General features: G+C 41.7%; 2 protein-coding genes across 3 annotated transcripts in view; one reads left to right on the top strand and one right to left on the bottom strand.

Annotated features, from left to right (window-relative positions):
- The window catches only part of LOC110962806 (ectonucleotide pyrophosphatase/phosphodiesterase family member 2), a 75,825-nt gene extending 69,907 nt beyond the window's left edge, over window positions 1-5,918 (top strand). The window contains exon 25 of one of the 2 annotated variants that reach the window (XM_022210839.2): window positions 3,445-5,918. In XM_022210839.2, coding sequence (XP_022066531.2) covers window positions 3,445-3,615 — 171 coding nt within the window. In that variant the 3' untranslated portion in view covers window positions 3,616-5,918. The remainder of the gene's footprint in view (window positions 1-3,444) is intronic. The other variant, XM_051955102.1, reaches the window with a different exon arrangement.
- Window positions 5,919-13,687: 7,769 nt separating this feature from the next.
- LOC127536092 (skin secretory protein xP2-like) lies at window positions 13,688-16,359 on the bottom strand. The gene is made up of 2 exons (XM_051955553.1): window positions 16,350-16,359; window positions 13,688-14,916 (listed from the first exon to the last, which is right to left on the bottom strand). The coding sequence occupies exons 1-2, from the start codon at window positions 16,357-16,359 to the stop codon at window positions 13,688-13,690; spliced, it is 1,239 nt and encodes a 412-aa protein (XP_051811513.1).
- Window positions 16,360-17,161: the final 802 nt, after the last annotated feature.

The following is a 17,161-nucleotide window of genomic DNA, read 5'->3' as shown; positions in this document are numbered from 1 at the left end:
CACAGTAAATAAACATGTGACAAGCAAAGAAACGTCCAGAAACTGCTCGGACAAAAATGCAATTATGGCAGTTCATCCAATTTTGTTTCATTTGTTTCCATTAGAATTGCTCAGTTTGAAGGTGGTTCTCTCAGGTCACAGTGGATTACAGTTTGTACAGCTGCCTTTATTGTGAAAGATGACTTTGACAGTAAAACACAGAACAAGTGAGAAACGGTTTTCCAAGTAACTGTCTGCTTGCTGCACACTGATGTCATTAGTTCCTGTGAGAACAAACGATGTGTTCTTTGTGAAGGAGACAGGAAAGTCGCAGGAAGAAAATAAGCTTTTTGAAGGTCCAAAGGAAATCCACAGGCTGTTCTCTGCTCTTCATGTTGAAGACAAAGACAATGCTAATGTTGTCAGTCAGTGTTGTGAGTCCTGTTAGTGTGTTTGTGTTTGGGGAGACGTTTCACTCACAGCCACAGCTTTCATTCAAGAGTTCAGATTGAGCTCTGAGTCTTGACTGGAGCTGCTGTTTGTGTGTGCTTTTGTATGTGTGTATCCAGCTGTTCTGCATGATGTGGCCATCTGTGCAGCAGATGTTCTAATAATACAAGCAATAAAAGCTGTTCTGTCCTGTTGTTCTTTCATTTGACGACACTGGAAAAACAGATCTGACCTTGTTATGGAAATGTACCTGCAAAACTATGGAACTTTGGAAATTTTCCACAATGTTTTCGAGACAAAAGTGCAGCATCAGGCTGAATCAAATTTGATCAGATTATATGTCATATGTACATGTACATGGGTCATTCCATATCACATAGACAAAAGATGGTTGCACAACCATCTCAGATTGTCTTCATTTTTTGTTATTCTGCAGAAGGGTAAAAATGATTGAGAAACCCAAAGTTACAACCTCACAGGCCCACTGGTTTTCATTTTACAGCCTTTTGAAGGAGGGGGGTCCTTAATTTTTAAAATCTGTCAGTCATTTTTTGATGATTTCAAACCCTAATAACTCAGGAAGTACTCAATATATCTTCTTCAAAATTTCAAGTTCTTTTAAATGTATACAGATGCATAAAATAAAGTGGTCAGACAAGTGTTATGATGAAAATCTGTTGAGGCACAACCATTTGAAAAATGCATAAGATTGCAATAAGCTCCAAAATGAAATGCATTTATTAGGTACTTACCATTACTCTGCTGGGTCAAGATAGGTTAGATTTTGTTGTCTGGGTCATAAGCAATTTTTTGTTACATTTATGGGACACTAAATGTGCCTAGGGAGGGCTAGGAAAGCTGTCAATCACAGGTCGTTTGCCAAAATTCACCATATTTAGGCTGAAATTACTCCATGTGGACAAGGTGATGCATTTTTGAAATTTTGTAGGTTTGAAGATACACATGAAACCTTGTAGAAAAACTTAAAATGAACTTTGGTTCTTGCTGTAATCATTCTCCACAGCTTATACCAATAAGGATGTTTTTCTCTTTCAGGTGGTGCTGGAAACATAGTGAACAAATCACATCTGTTCTTATGTTTTAGTTAGTGAACCAGGTGACACTACAGAATCCACAGTTGAGTCAGAAGACATATCCCCTGGGCAGTACGTAGCATGTCTGTATGATGGCCAGTGTTGGCTTGGCAATGTCAAGTCACATTCCTCAGAGCATGATGATTTTGAAGTACAATTCATGCACCCGCATGGACCAGCCAAGTCCTTTTACTGGCAAAAACATACGGATGAGTGCTGGGTGCCCAAAGAACATATCCTGTGTGTTGTCCCATTTGCCTGATGCAGTTGGTTTAGGGAGGCGTTATAGGTTTCCTGATGCAAGCATTTTGAAGAGAGTTGAGGACTTGTGGAGATCAAAGTCAAAAAATGTTGTCTAAATAACTTCCATGTCTCTAATATGTTTAATTTAGTGACATTTGATTGTCTAGTTTGTGTTTAGGTTGTTATTTGTAAGAAACCACCAGCTAGTCAAAAATGTCTACCCCTGTACACTTTGTGCCTCATTTTCAAGATGTTGACAAGCAGAACCAAAGTTCTTTTGTAGTTTTTTTTAAAGTTAAGATAAAGATTGAAAATTTTGCTAAGTATGAAACTTGTACAACCTTGTCCACAATCTGAAATTTTAGTTCAAAAATAGTCATTTTTTGCTAACAACCAATGTTTGAGACATTATTGCAAGGTTGTGAATAACAATTTCAGTACTAGTCATGCTTTGATACTTACTTTATGTTGTATCCTACCAAACTGAACCATTTTTGAGGACCAAATGATCTCTCTTGACCAGGAAATGCCTATATGAAAAGCTCGTCTGAAGAATTTTTTCACATATTGAGAGGCCTGGTATACAAAATATATGAGACATATGCCTTGCTTGAAGCTCAAAATATTATGTAGTGTATACACATTTATAGTCCTGAAAATTTCAAGCAGATGTCTTGAGAGGTTCCCGAGATATAAAGTTGTAAAAACTTAAAAAAAAAATTTCAGACGGAAACTTAAAAACATGACTCTTGCCCCTTTGTGGGCCTGTAGAACCATGAAGATTGGGTTTAGGACCTCAAAATTTTGGCTTTCCCAATGAAATGAGCCAAAGAATGGTACAAAAAAAATATGAAGCAATTTTGAGGTGGTGGGTGCAACCACTTTTCTGGATTTTTGTCTATTTGGTATGGAATGACCCACATGCAGACATCCTTCATATAGATGTACCCCCAAACAAAATGACCTTGCACTGAGCAAAGGCATGTTATGCATGCATACATTATGTACAGATACCAAATAGTGTGACCTAAATATGTAGTGGATGGTGGGAATTTATGAGAATTTGAAAGACCCCCACAATTTAATCATAGTTCCTTGTACCATTTTCAACGGATAAGTCCTGATAAGTCCACAACAGTCGATTTGTAGTGGGATCGCAATCGTGATCATCAGCAGGGACTTGACGTAATGTTCACTTGTAGTCACAGTGACAGTGATTCCATGCCGCTATCTCGCAATGATACAGAAATCTTTAACAAATCCGTGGATCCAGATTATAAGCCACATCACTGCCAAAATCTAAACACTTGGTCCTTGTGTCATTTCTAATCTTCCCTGAAAATTTCATCCAAATCCGTTGGTTCATTTTTGAGTAATGGTGCTAACAGACAAACAGACAGACAAATAGACAGACAAACAAACATAGAAACAAACGCTGATCATCACATAGCTCTGCCAAGGCTTAGACTCCTTGGCAGAGTAAAAATGTAATGGGAGAAAAGAAACACCCAGAAGCCGCTTACGATTCAGAGGAATCAAAAGATAATTGATGTCAAAACTGCACATATTCATGTATATCTATATTAATGCTGCATGAAAGCTTTAAAATTACATTTTAAAGGTGTACAAGGTGATGACAGTATCAACCGTAAATAATTTCCTGTCCATGTCTCTGCAGAGTGCTGAGGATGAGTCGCAGTGGGTGGAAGACCTGTTGAAGCTCCACACGGCCCGAGTCCGAGACATAGAGATCCTGGCAGGCTTGGACCTCTACAGATCCACAAACCTCACCTACACCAGCACCCTGAGCCTCAAAACCTACCTGCAAACCTTTGAAAGTGACGACTAGATGCACAGAGACAGACCCTCACACATATACAGGATGTAGCCTTTGGTAGAAGTCCTGCATTTTCACCACATGCTCGCTGCACAGACGGTGCATCGCTGCTGTTCCACTCCTGAGAAACTGCCCAAGAAGTGCTCAGAAAAAGTGGAACACACCTCTGAAAATTGAAAAGAATAAAAGAAATGTTTTTTTTAAAAGATTATGACAGGAATACTCAATACTACACATAAAATCTGTGTACGGATAAGCCAGCATAAGATGCAGGGTGGGTGACTAACAGCTGCCACTACACATCCCATAAATACAGTATATACATGCTCCATCACACAAAAAAGACCACACCAGTGTCTTAGTTTATTATCAATAAATGTCCTATAAATCATATTTGTACTGACTGTCCACTGCAAATTTTAAATGTGTGTTGTTCACTTATTAAAACTGATTAATAGTCCTTGGATAAAGGAATATGGTCATTGTGAGCTATTGGGGAGATTGGGAGAAAAAACAACTTAGAAAATTACTTTAAAAATGTGGAAGAGTTTAATTTTTAGTGTTTTTCTGTCAAGCAATAGTTTAAAAAAACTGAGAAATCTGCCTAAATTCTACTGCCTGTGTGTTTATGTGAAATAAAAAGTTGGATCGAGCAACCGTTAAGACTGGAAACGGGAAAGCAGCAGAGCCATACTGACTGTTTTCCTCAGTTTTCTGTCTTTTTGTTATGTTAAGCTAAACATTTCTTTCCTTTAGCTTTAACATTCTCACCAAAATCAGAAAATGTTAAACTATTTTGCTATATAATGAAGGGACAGTCATATAAGACGCAGTCATGTGGCCACCAGAGGGAATCCAGAGGCCTGTCATCTGAATGAATGTAGCATTCAAAACGTAAGCACAGGGCCACTTTTTTCAGTGCATCCTCAAAAAAAGAAATTATTGCTCAGCCTGAAATTGGACTACGTTGTCATCCACTTGCTTCTTATATCTATTTCCCCATAGTTTTGTCGAAACTTATCATCTAGGTGTATGTTTATTGCACAGTATCATGACAATAACAGCACCTAGTATTGATTCAGTGTAACTGCTCTGTCCCCATTTGCCACATGAAGACAGAAATAGATCAGCAATGTAATGCTTTCCCCCAAAGGCAACAAGACTAACGCTCTTGTGAAGAAAAATTATTTGGTTTTAAAACTGGGCCTTGTTTTATTTTTTGTTGCCATGGTAACTGTTTATTTGACACATCAACACTGACACATTATCTCATCACCACACAACATTTTGGAGGAAAATCATTAGTTAATTTACCTGAATTGCAAGCCTGTGTGCATGCCCAAGCAGGATGAACTTCATAGGAAACTGAGCATAGTTCCTTTGAAATGGAAATTGCATCCTGCAATGATGCATTTATTCTAACTTAAGAAGAGCCGTGTTTTGGAAAACTGCCTCCTTCTGGAAGTTATAAGGGCAGAGATCCTGTTTCTCAAGCCAGGTTGGTCGAGTTTCCCTTTAATCCAGTTTCAGCCAAGCAATGCGAGTCTAATTTTCTTGCACTATCATCTCACCTTCCTACACTCACACTTTTAATTCAGAAAAAGAAGTCAGAACCTGTATTTTTTTGTGTTTGGTAGTTATTTTTAGAATTCACTGACAAGTTAACATAGCTAGCTGTCATGGTAATCAGTAGAACAGAAAATAATCAGTAAAAAGCCAATTAAACGACATAAGAAATTTCCAACTTGTAGAAGACGATGTTTATTCCTGTAGTCTTTCAAATAAAAGAGAATTGGAACCTTTCAACAAGTTGAACTGAGTTTTTTACCATTTCATTTTCCTCTGCAACCAAAAATTCAGCAGCGATAAGAAGATGTAGTCATGCAACATCTGCAAAGTACTAACAGAACTCCCGGTAGATCTTCCAGCTAAATTCAATGGAAACACAATGTAAACAGCATGATGACAGCAGATTTCCACAGTACATAGTATTATTTCGCAAAAAGACTATCCATGTAACACTGCTGTGCCTTCATCAGTATTGAAACAAATGTTGAAATGTACGCTATGCACATTTAAAGGATTTGACATAAAAGGTGTGCTTCAGTATCCTTCTGCACTTGAAAACTAGGTAGGTACCATACTAACACGTATATTAAGAGTGGGGTTGTAGACCAGAAATCACAATTCAGAAATGAGTCTGTCACCTGTTTGCACCATGTAGAGGACCACATCTTCTACACAATGACTTTGTTGTTGCTGCCTTGTTGATTGTCATCAAACTTTTGAGGACTCAATAAAGTTGAGTGACATTTTTGGGGACTGGATGATGTTGTACATCCCAACAATGGTAGAGCTGTGGATGTGCTGTACATGTTGTTGTGGCGTGTTTTAGAGGGTTTGTAGGGGAAAAGACCCTGATCCTGCTATCCCCACCACCCTCATCCCACTCTCACCAAAGCGGTCGTATAAATGAAATCGAACTGAACTGGAAAGACTGAGGGAGTTAGGTAGAGCTGTGCTAGAATCAAGCAAACCCGATAACGCCTGGGGACTCTCACCCCAGGAACTATTTGATTAAATCTGGACAACCACGTTAGTTGTGCACAGGTCATACAAGTTTGCTGACTGAAAGAAAATAAAGGCGTGGCTCAAATGAGAAGAAATTACATTTATTGGGTAACTGATTGAATAATTGGTTGACTGCTGGATGTCCGGAAGTGCTTACAGAGAGAGTAACCTGAAACAAATACAGAATAAATGGAATTAATGAAAATACACTAAAACATTACATTAATTCTATTTAACAGTAAAATTATATATATATATATATATATATATATATATATATATATATATAAAAGAAACACTTCCAGAAAAATATAATTGGCACATGGAGAGGAAAGTGGACGGAAGCCAGCAGGGGGAAGGTGGCCAGTTACTGAAGTGGAGCAGGAACGCTTGTGAGCTCACAGCAATTCACAACCACTACCAAGCTGGAGTAAAATAAGGTGCCTCAGTGCTCTTAGCACTACAGCCTGTTAGAGAAAAACACTAAAACGCCTAACCTCCACCACTAACCGGCAACCAGCTCCACCAAAGCAGATGTTTTGTGATTGCTCCATGTTTATGCTGACCTAAGTTTTTACTAAATAGCTCCTGCTTCATTCACAAAAAATGGCCTGTTAGCATTCGTACCCATTTTCCCAAATAAACTAAATAAACAGTTGGCTCGATGTAAAAAACAAAGCAAAGGCTAACACAGCAAAGCTAAGACAAGACCAGCAGCAAAACAACCCTATGACTCGACAAAACAAAACAAAACAAAACAAACAAACAAAAAAAAACAAATTACACCTCAATAACAGATTTATAACATGTAATGACAGATTTCTGTTAACCATTACACCCTTGTTAACAGCTGGCCAGAATAAGCCACACCTTGATATAATGGTGTCTTAGGTATGGAGACCTGAGGGGGAACGGCAACATCCACACTACGCAATGGTAGACAAACGTCACAAACCTCAGCCAAACAGACCACAATCAGTACGTTTACATGGGACCTTTTATTCCTCTTTAATTCAGAATAATAGTTAATTCTGCGTTAAAATGTCCTTGTAAACACTTAATTCCTAATTAAAAAGTTAAATCAGAATAAACTTAATTCCGAATAAACTACCTCGTTTATTCCAATGTTAATTCCAAAAAACTAATTCCTGTGTACGTTTGATTCATGTGTTCAGTTAATTCCGCTTTAGTTATTTCCAGTCATTCTGCGCATGCTTGGCTCCTCACGTAGCGATGACGTAGTGACATACACCTTCTGCGACCTTTGTTGAGTTGCTGTTTCAAAACGACAATAAAAAGCAAAGTGAAAAGCGTGCTTATTAGTTGTTTCTCCGTGTTGTTGGGGAAAAGAAATGCCGTGGCAAATGGAGTTTGTTTTCTTCCGGTAAACAGGGATACGTCACGTCCACTCCCTGTCCAATCAGAATCCTTTCCAACGCCCAAGCGTTACAACGGAATTAAGGAAGGGAAAAAAATGTGCAGTCCATGTAAACCTTAACTCGGAATTAATATTTCCATGTAAACTCGAAGCACAAAAATTTAATTCCGAATGAGTTCATTCCGAATGAGTTAATTCGGAATAAAAAACTCCATGTAACCATACCCAATATGAGGCAAACTCCAACAAATGCAGCTTAACCATTGTGTGCATGTAAATAAACGAACTCTTTGAAATAACCATAATCCTTTAGACAATCCTGACAACATCACCTATCTCTGAGGAGGCCATGTGGCCATCATCAGTGAGGGACGAAATGATTCTTTGGTGGTGTGTTCAAGAGTGATCAGGAAATGCAAAATTTGCCTGAACACAAATGTTACCACTACTGATCAGTGAGGCAGCAACAAAAATCTGTACAAAGAGCAATACAGGATGAAGAGGTTTTGTTGTAAAAGGCTGGTGTTAGTGTGAGATCAGTTTCTACAATAAATTGAATATAAAATACTAATAGCCAAGAAAAAAGGCTATTTCAAAGCTTTCGGGCTGCAAATGCAAAGGTTCTTTCTTCTTTATCCACCAGCCTCAAAGGTGAAATAACTAACAATAGCTACTCTGAGGATTTGACAGGCCTTGAGGTAGAGAAATATACCCAGGAACCAAAACAAATAAAATCAATCATGTGTTTAACAGGCAACCAGTGTATGTTTTTTGTTAGCGTTAGGAATCATGCAGCAGCTGAAGAGAAGACTGAAAGAAATGGCCAATACCCTGGTACAGGGAGTCATAGGAACGTGTTTGAGGAAATGAATGCAGTGGTCAGTCTTTATGTCATTGGATCTCAGTTGGGCAATATACTATTATTTTGGTGGAACAACTGCATGCAGGGAGAGGAACACAGACGTGACATTTTCAGTGAGGAGGTTGATGCTCGGAGGTTGTTGATGTTGCTTCTGGTAGTGAAGTGGATTTTGAAAACAGTAACAGAGATAGCAGAAGTTTAGGAGAATCTTTTGTGAAATGTGCAGTGACACAGCATGCTTATAGGTCATTCCGTCTCAATTAACCAAATGCCCCACGTCTTACCACCTTCAATTTGACTGTTTTTTTATTTTTGGTGAATACTGATTGAGTTGATCATGTGTAAAATCTGTGGTCATATGTAGCATTAGCTTTTTGGGTTAAAAGTGGGGTGTTTGAAGTGGCATAACTTCAGAAATAATGTAGCCAGAAGCCTTAAATTCTGCAGGTTTATTGATAGGTATGTATAGTCTTTGATGGTACAAACTTGCTTTGGCAGATCAATACAAGCCAGTAACATGACGGTGCAAATTTGGTTAAAAAAAGTCAATGTGTCAGTTTACTCTGATATTCCACTAACCATAAAACCTTTATTTTTGATCTTAAGTGGCTAAGTTTTTTCTGCCTGTGGTTGGCACCAATAGGAACTTTAAAAATGGAGAGTAGTAGTAGTAGCCAGTCAGAGGCATATCTTCTGAGAAAAAAATAGCAAAAATAAATTTTTGTATAGGTATGAACAGGCATGATGATGAACAGTTATGTTTTGTTGCTGGGCTAAAAGAAAAAATCTGATTTTCCACCCCATAGTGCTTCAAATAATTTTATCTAAAAAAAATGATACCATAAATAATTTTGTTGATATTTATTATTAATATGTTGCACAAATTGTATATACTTTTACTTGTTCTTGAAATTTACATCCAGTGAGTCAGACTATGTTAAGGTGTACAATAACCAAACCTGAATTTCAGAGTTGGCAGGAGGAGCCCAGGATGGATGTTGGGGTATAAACACCAGACTGGGGTTTGTATTCAGATTCTCATCTCCTACGTTGGGTAACAGATGTAGTTTTGCTTTAATACCAGTAAAAGAAAGAGTGAAATTACTGTTAACTTTTTCAGTATAAAACCAGACTGAGTTCTTACTTAAGGAAGTGTTGAAGATATAAAAAAAAGCTCAATATTGTCATGATGCCAGGTTGATATAAGATTGGATATGTGCTGTATGTTCAATATTTATGTACTAAATTAAAAAAAAAACATGTATGTATTTGCTGTTGTAATTTAGTTATGTAGAGACAGGATTTATAGGAGACAGGATATTACTGCCATGCTGCAGACATCTTTCATTGTTGACCGAGAAAGCAGTTTGGTGGTTTTTAATACAGCGAGTATCATGTTTACCACTTAAAATGAGTTTACTATTGATATAAGCCTCATTACTTTCACAGTCATAGAGGTTTTATTTGTAATGTGTTTAGTAGTTTCAAAGGAGACGGTTTTATATTTCAGGAAAGGGCTATTTGAATAGACTCAGGATGCCGGCATAGCATTGTCCCATATACTAATGACTATGCAAGTACATACAACACAGTTCATGTTCCATAAGGCAGAATAAGCAAGATTACTGTTTGTCATAAAAGACAAACAGTGCCCCAATGGAAAGAACTGTTCACTGGATAGTTTGTTGTAAACTGCAGGAAAATATAAAAAAATTGACCAAATAATAGGAATAGGTTCCAACGATGACCTGTATTATGGTTGTTTCTTTGCAAGTGGAACTGCTTTCTATTCAACTGCCTGGTCATGACTGCCAAATATGCAATACAGAGAGTTTATGAGAGTTAATTTTAATTCTCTATAAGGTTTGTTCACTACATAGTAGCCTAAGAAGTGTGATTTCTACACCACATGAGCAGAAACAACCATGAAATGGCAAACTTTATATGTGCAGAGATAGTTAGAACCTTTACCATGTAATTATTATAGTAGATTCCTCAATTTAAGATTAATTTATAATCAAAAGAGCTGCAATCTATCCAACCTGTATAAAACCAATTTGTTAAGCACTTGAGGTCATGGAATAGTTTGAGAACCACTGAAAGACAGTAGTAAGCTACATACAGGGGATTCCCATTTGTAAAACAGGAGTCACACTAATTACAACTCATTACTCATGATTCAAGATGTGATCTTTTCCACACACCTGCATTTTGCAGGCAAACAAAATATCCAGGATGCAGGGCCGTAGCCAGGATTTTGGAATAGGTGAGGTCCATGATGCGCACGCAAAGCCTGCGCCGAAAATTTTTCAATGTTTTTTTTAAATATTTATTTTTATATATATTTTTTAGGCTACAAGTCACACAAGATGTTTGTTGTTTAAATATCTTTTAATGATGTGAAATCAGCATTTTCCAAACAAAAATGTATATTTTTTAAAAAAAAACAAATCAACTTTTTACATCAAAGGCTAGCTGAATCCTCCTGTGACCAGAGGCATCCCACCGTCGAAGGATATTCTCCCGGTTCACCTCCACTTTCTGATGCACATGCATCATCGCCAGGCCTGTCAGTCTGTCGTTGGACATGGTAGATCTAAGCCATGTCTTAAGTCTTCGCATGGCTGAGAATGACCTCTCACAGGCACAAGTCGTCACTGGAAAGGTTAGAAATATCTTCAACATACATTGTATGTTGTCTGATGAGCCAGGCGCTCATCAAAAAAAAAAAAAAAAAAAAAAAAGCGCCGGATGCGCTCTCCGCTGTGGATAAAAGTAATTAAACTCTTTGATCAGATGATCTGACAGGCCGAACTAGTGCCGAATTATCTAAAAAATATATATTGTGCTCACCTTGGTGTAGATGGGCGGGGATGTGGTCTACAAAATGCTAATAATAAAAACACTAGTTTTTGAACGGGTTTTGGCCCGCTGCCAAGCGCGTCACAGGGCGCATTTGCGGGTACGTGCATCAGCTGATCAAACAGCTTTTCACCGCAACACGCACACAGGCACAAACAGAACACAAAGCCCATGGATGTTTACCACAATTTACAATTTACAAGCACGTTTCACGGAGAGGTTTCGAGTTTTTATGAGTTTATGTTTTATTCAGTTGGGCATATTTGGCGAAAAAAAAAATCGGAAAAAATAGGTGAGGTCCGGACTTCGCTGACCTCATACCTGGCTACGGCCATGCCAGGATGATGTTTTGTTTCTTCTGTGAGCAATGAATTCTCATCACAGAAACAGTGGGATGTCATTCCTCTGAAAGCCAACAGGCTAAGCTTTCCAAATACAACAATCCAGTTGGGAAATCTGACTCAAAAGACGAAATGGTGAATCAGTTTCCGTTCATTGTTATTTTCTCAGCTTGACAGCAAGTGGTTTTGCCTTTGGCTGATGCAGTCTCATTGTGTTGGAAGTCCTCAGACCCAAACAACATTTTCTGATCCTGTACCTCTGCAGGTTCCAGGCCTGATTAGGTTTGTTGGACTGTAAACCCCCCAGTGTTAGTCAAGAAAGAGACCATCATCAATATTGATAGAAAACACGTCAAACTGTGTCTCAGATGCTTCATACATGCAGCCATCCTCACCGCAGCAAATTTAACAGAAAAGCTTGTTGTTGGGACATTTTGTGTCCAACTCCTAAAATCATTCGCACCTAGAAGTAAGGGTCAGCTGGAGTTGTGTAAAACACACATATAGTGGACTTCAAAAGGCAAAAAATGCGCAATCTGGAAGGATAAATCCAGCTTAAAATTTGGGTCCCTGTCATACAAAGGGAGTTTGAACCCAAGCAGCAGGCGTAGACAGGAGGGTGAAGTAAAATATGATTTAATTAAATCAAACCAGAAGATAACTGAACAGAAACACTGGGTGAGGGAAGGCGGAGGGAAACAAAGGAGAAGGAAAACTAAACTAACAGAGGGCGGACCAGTAGGCCGAGACAAACTGAATCAAAAAAACCGACAGGACTGGAGGGACAGAAAGGCCTGGAGGGACTGAAAGGCCTGGAGGGACTAAAAGGACGGACTGGACTGGAGGGACAGGAGGGACTGACTGGACAGGAGGGACTGACTGAACTGGAGGGACAATAAAGGACTGAAGGGACAGGACAGGGGAGACCACTCCTGCAGGGGAACCACAGGGTGTTAAAGTGGCCACTGCAGGAGGACCACTCGATGTTAAGGTGGCACAAAGTCTCAGCAGGTGTTGGGGAGAAGAGCTACGCCCCCTCAAGGGTGCCGGGAAGGAGCTATGCTCCCATACGGCTGCCGAGGAGATATTACGCCCCTTTAAAGCTGCTGTCCGGAGTTTCCGTTTGTTTTCAATTTATGTATCATTTTTTAACAAAGCTTAAATGTGTTAGTCTAGTTCGATACTATAATATAAAGTTAGTATAACGCGATATGAAAATTTATTCCTCAGCTCCGCCTTCCTCTCATAGACCCCCATGTTATTCCAAAAAGTGCCGGTTGCTGCCGACCAATCAAGTTCGAGCTTCAGCTTTGTCATGCTGTCAATCAACGGTTACGCGCACAGCAAGCAAGCCCATGCAGAGGTGGGCGAGCTACGCACTACGCAACTGCGCGCACATTTGTTTTGCTTGTGGAGGAGAGAGCATCAGGGCTCAGCAACTTCCAGAAAAGTTACCAATCCCACGGCTTGTCAGGCCAAGAGACTGCAGGACGTTTTTTGGCTCGGGGTGCTCGCATCGCTCCCCGACCACGGCCTCCATAGCCCGCCTGACGGCTTCGTTTAGATGCCGTGGTCAGGGTGCTCGCGTCACTCCCCGACCACGGCCTCCATAGCCCGCCTGACGGCTTCGTTTAGATGCCCGACCTCTGGAGGAAGATGTTGGGGCGTCTGGGACATACTCTTCGTCAGAGGAGTCATGCAATTCTGAACTCTAGATAGAAATAAATAAACAATGTAACACATATACACGCGTAAATGCACTAAGTTTGATAAACAACGTCATCGAGAGGGATACACGAGTGTAATCACATATTGAAACTTTACTCGTTCGTCCTAGCAGATTCATGTTATTTTGGTATTAGGACAAGTTAGACTCAATACAGCATTCTAACGTAATTCCTTTATTATTTACTAAATGTACTAAATGCAGAAGAGGGGAAAACAGCAAAACAGGCCATATGCTGCTGCACTCCGGGCACTTCTCTCATGTACTGCGCGCGTGCACAAATAAAGGGGCGAAATCAGAGAGAGGGAGGGTGGGACCAACAGCGTTTTGGGAGACGCTGCGATTCAAACTCCGGACAGCAGCTTTAAGGGTTCAGGGGAGGCGGTATGCCTCTTCAAGGCTAAGGGGGAGGCGCTATATCTCAAGGCGGCCAGGGAGGAGCTATGCTCCCATACGGCTGTCGAGGAGGCGCTACGCCTCTTCAAGGGCTCAGGGGAGGCGGAACGCCTCGACAAGGACAGGGAGGAGGCGGGACGCCTCGGCAAGGACAGGGAGGAGGCGGGACGCCTCGGCAAGGACTCGGAGGAGGCATTCTGCCCCCTCAAGGCTGCCGAAGAGGTGTTATACCCCCTCAAGGCTGCCGAGAGGGCCTTACGCCTTTTCAGGACTGCAGGAGAGGCGGGAAACCTCTTTAAAGCTGCAGAGGGGGCGGAACGCCTCCCTAAGGCTGCAGCCGGAGCTTCTTGCTCTCTTAACACTGCAGGGGGAGCCCGTCGCTTCTCCAGAGCTGCAGCGGGAGCCTTTAGCTCCTTCAGGACAGCAGGGGAAGCCGGTTGCTCCTTCAGAGCCGCGGCGGGAGCCGGTTGCTCCTTCAGAGCCGCGGCGGGAGCAGGTTGCTCCTTCAGAGCCGCGGCGGGAGCCGGTTGCTCCTTCAGAGCCGCAGCGGGAGCCTGTAGCTTCTTCAACGCTGCATCAAGAGCCTTTAGCTTCTCTCGCACTGAAATGAGAGAAGCGTTGAGCTCTTCTAAGACTGTCAGGCCCACAAGGGCCGAAGACGGGCCAATGAGCCCCTCAAGGACAGGAGGCGGGGCACTGGGCCCCACAGGAACCGGAGACGGGGCTATGGGCCCCACAGGAACCGGAGACGGGGCTATGGGCCCCACAGGAACCGGAGACGGGGCTATGGTCCCCACAGGAACCGGAGACGGGGCAATGGCCCCCACAGGAACAGGAGAGACTGAGACAGCACAGGGCCTCTCCTCAACCAGGAGTGAAGCGACTCGGGGCCTCTCCTCAGCGGGGAGTAAGGCGGCATAGGGCTTCTTCTTGGCAGGGAGTGAGGCGGCACGGGGTCTCTCCTCGGCAGGGAGTGAGGCGGTGTCGACCTGCCTGGGAATAGTGGCAGCGTCGACCAGCTCAAAAGGTGAGGTGGCATCTGGCTCCTCTAACTCAGCGGGCGAGGTGAGAAAAAACTCCTCCAGCACCGCTGGTGAGGTGGCGCAGAGCTCCTCAGGGACGGGAGCATGGGGGCTTCGTCTTTTTCTACGGCGATCAGTTTTCAAGGCGGCAGGCTCTACTGTTAGCGGGGACCCAAGAATGGGGAAACTATCGAGGGAAGGGAGGCCCCTGAGGTAAGACAGAATCTCTCGGGTTTCAAAAAAGATTTTCGGGGGGACTATGGCAACGGAAACGCCTGCTGGGTTCAGATATGGCCGGTTCATTCTGTCATACAAAGGGAGTTTGAACCCAAGCAACAGGCGTAGACAGGAGGGTGAAGTAAAATATGATTTAATTAAAGCAAACCAGAAGATAACTGAACAGAAACACTGTGTGAGGGACGGCGGAGGGAAACAAAGGAGAAGGAAAATTAAACTAACTAACAGAGGGCGGACCAGTAGGCCGAGACAAACTGAATAAAAAAAACTGAACTAAGTAGCAGGAAAAAACTCACATAAAGTCCAGAGTTGGGTGGGAAAAGGAGCAGAGCAGACTGAGACGCAGGAGGGGGTGAGAGGCAGGCAGGGAAACAGGCAGAGTTGTCCAAGGGAGGGTCAGAGTCCAGGAAACGACGTGTGGGGGACGATGAACGGAGTGCAGGATTCCAATGGAGTGCAATATGGCATGAACGGAGGAGCGTGGATGAGTCAATGAACCGGCAGAGAACTGAGCTGGGAGTCAGGCTTAAATGCTGCACTGATTGTCATTCCTGCCACCTGTGCTCTCCACACAGCTGCTCATCATTACCCTGATGAGCCAGCTCCTTGGTAACAGAGGGGTGTGACAGTCCCCTTATTTTCAAGGAAAGGATATATTAGTGTCACAGCACAAACTAGTGTTTTTAACAGTAGTTCTCTGCCATTTTTTGTTACTTTTCTGTTTCAACATGACAGCACCCCCATGCACAGATATATAAAGAAAATTGTTTTTCCCAGTCTGGCGGAGGAAACCTGATCTGTCTGCACAGAAGCTCAACATCAGGCCTGTTCAAAATTGTTCACCAACTGTGAGCCACATGTCATCAACCAACACCAGTGTGGCACCTTAGTTACACTCATCTTGCTAAATGGAATGAATGAAAGTAGTTGCTTTTACAGCAGCCAAATAATGGCCATGGTGGTGAAGTTCCAGTTGCACCTACACTGAAAGTATATTTACCATTTTTAGACTGTGAATGTGCATGTCAAATGTAAACTGACATTAAAGACCTGTGGATAATCTCTTTAGCTTTTTTGAAGAAAATTTATGTCTCTTCAAGCATAAAGTAGCATTTTAAAGTCCCACTTCCTTCAGATTCAGATGTTATTCTGCATTTCACTTGTGTTTTCACTCACAGTGCCATTACTCATAAGACTGACTTGGGTCACCTGTCAACATTCTGCATTAGCACATCAAGAGAATCGTTGCCATGTTTTACACAAGGAGATCGTTTTGAAGTAAACTTTGTGTAGTTTCCTCACAGTGTACTGATTAGAGAAAAGATTCAAGACCTGGGGTGAGTGGGCTCACTCGCAATCATCTTGGCCTTTAACCTGAATCATTTGTTGTAAATGTCCTTCATGCTGGGAAGAGTGCTTCTGACAGTGTGCTCAACCGGGAACCACCCTCCTCAGAGCCAAGAAGTCCTGTTAGGTGCTGTTACCCATCCAGGTGGTGATACTCCCAGCCAAAACACTCTCAGTGGTGCAGGTGTAAAAAGTTCATGAGCACCTTGAGAGGGAGCTCAAAGTCCTTCAGGCATCTGAAGTGATAGAGACGCTGTCGAGCTTTCTTCACCAGGGTGTTAATGTGGCAGGACCATGTCAGGTCGTACGTGTTGTTAAAACCCAGGTACTTGAAGCTCTGCACTCTCTCCACCTCTGTCACGCTGATCCTGAGTGGGTGGTATGCCCTCTGCTGCTTCTTGCTGTAATCCACAATCAGCTGCAAAGCGGCAATACCCCTGAGGCTTGCAATTTCTGTAACCGATGAAAGAAAGGCTTGACTCCACATTATAGCATCACTGTTGCCAAGGTTTTTCAGCCATTTGCAAGCAGGATTTCTGTGGATTTATTGTGCATATTTCTACGGTTTGCAGTATCTCTTGTATAATAGATTACAGTTGCTCAAGACTATGTCTTTAAAACAGCATTAGCAAAAAAAGAGTTTGAGTGTTTTTATCACATATCCAAGCAATTTCACAGAGAATCTCCCTCACTTATGCAGCTCTTGGTGCATATGAAGATTTGATTTCTTTCTTTCTTTCTAGTTAAATGTGTAGCAGATGCAACAAGACACTACATCTGGTTGTGTAGAAGTACACAACAGTCATTACTTTGACT

This window comes from Acanthochromis polyacanthus, chromosome 11 (assembly GCF_021347895.1).
Source record: "Acanthochromis polyacanthus isolate Apoly-LR-REF ecotype Palm Island chromosome 11, KAUST_Apoly_ChrSc, whole genome shotgun sequence".
Classification (NCBI taxonomy): domain Eukaryota; kingdom Metazoa; phylum Chordata; class Actinopteri; family Pomacentridae; genus Acanthochromis; species Acanthochromis polyacanthus.
Note: the sequence above shows the minus strand (reverse complement) of the source record. Positions and strands in the feature narration are given on the sequence as shown.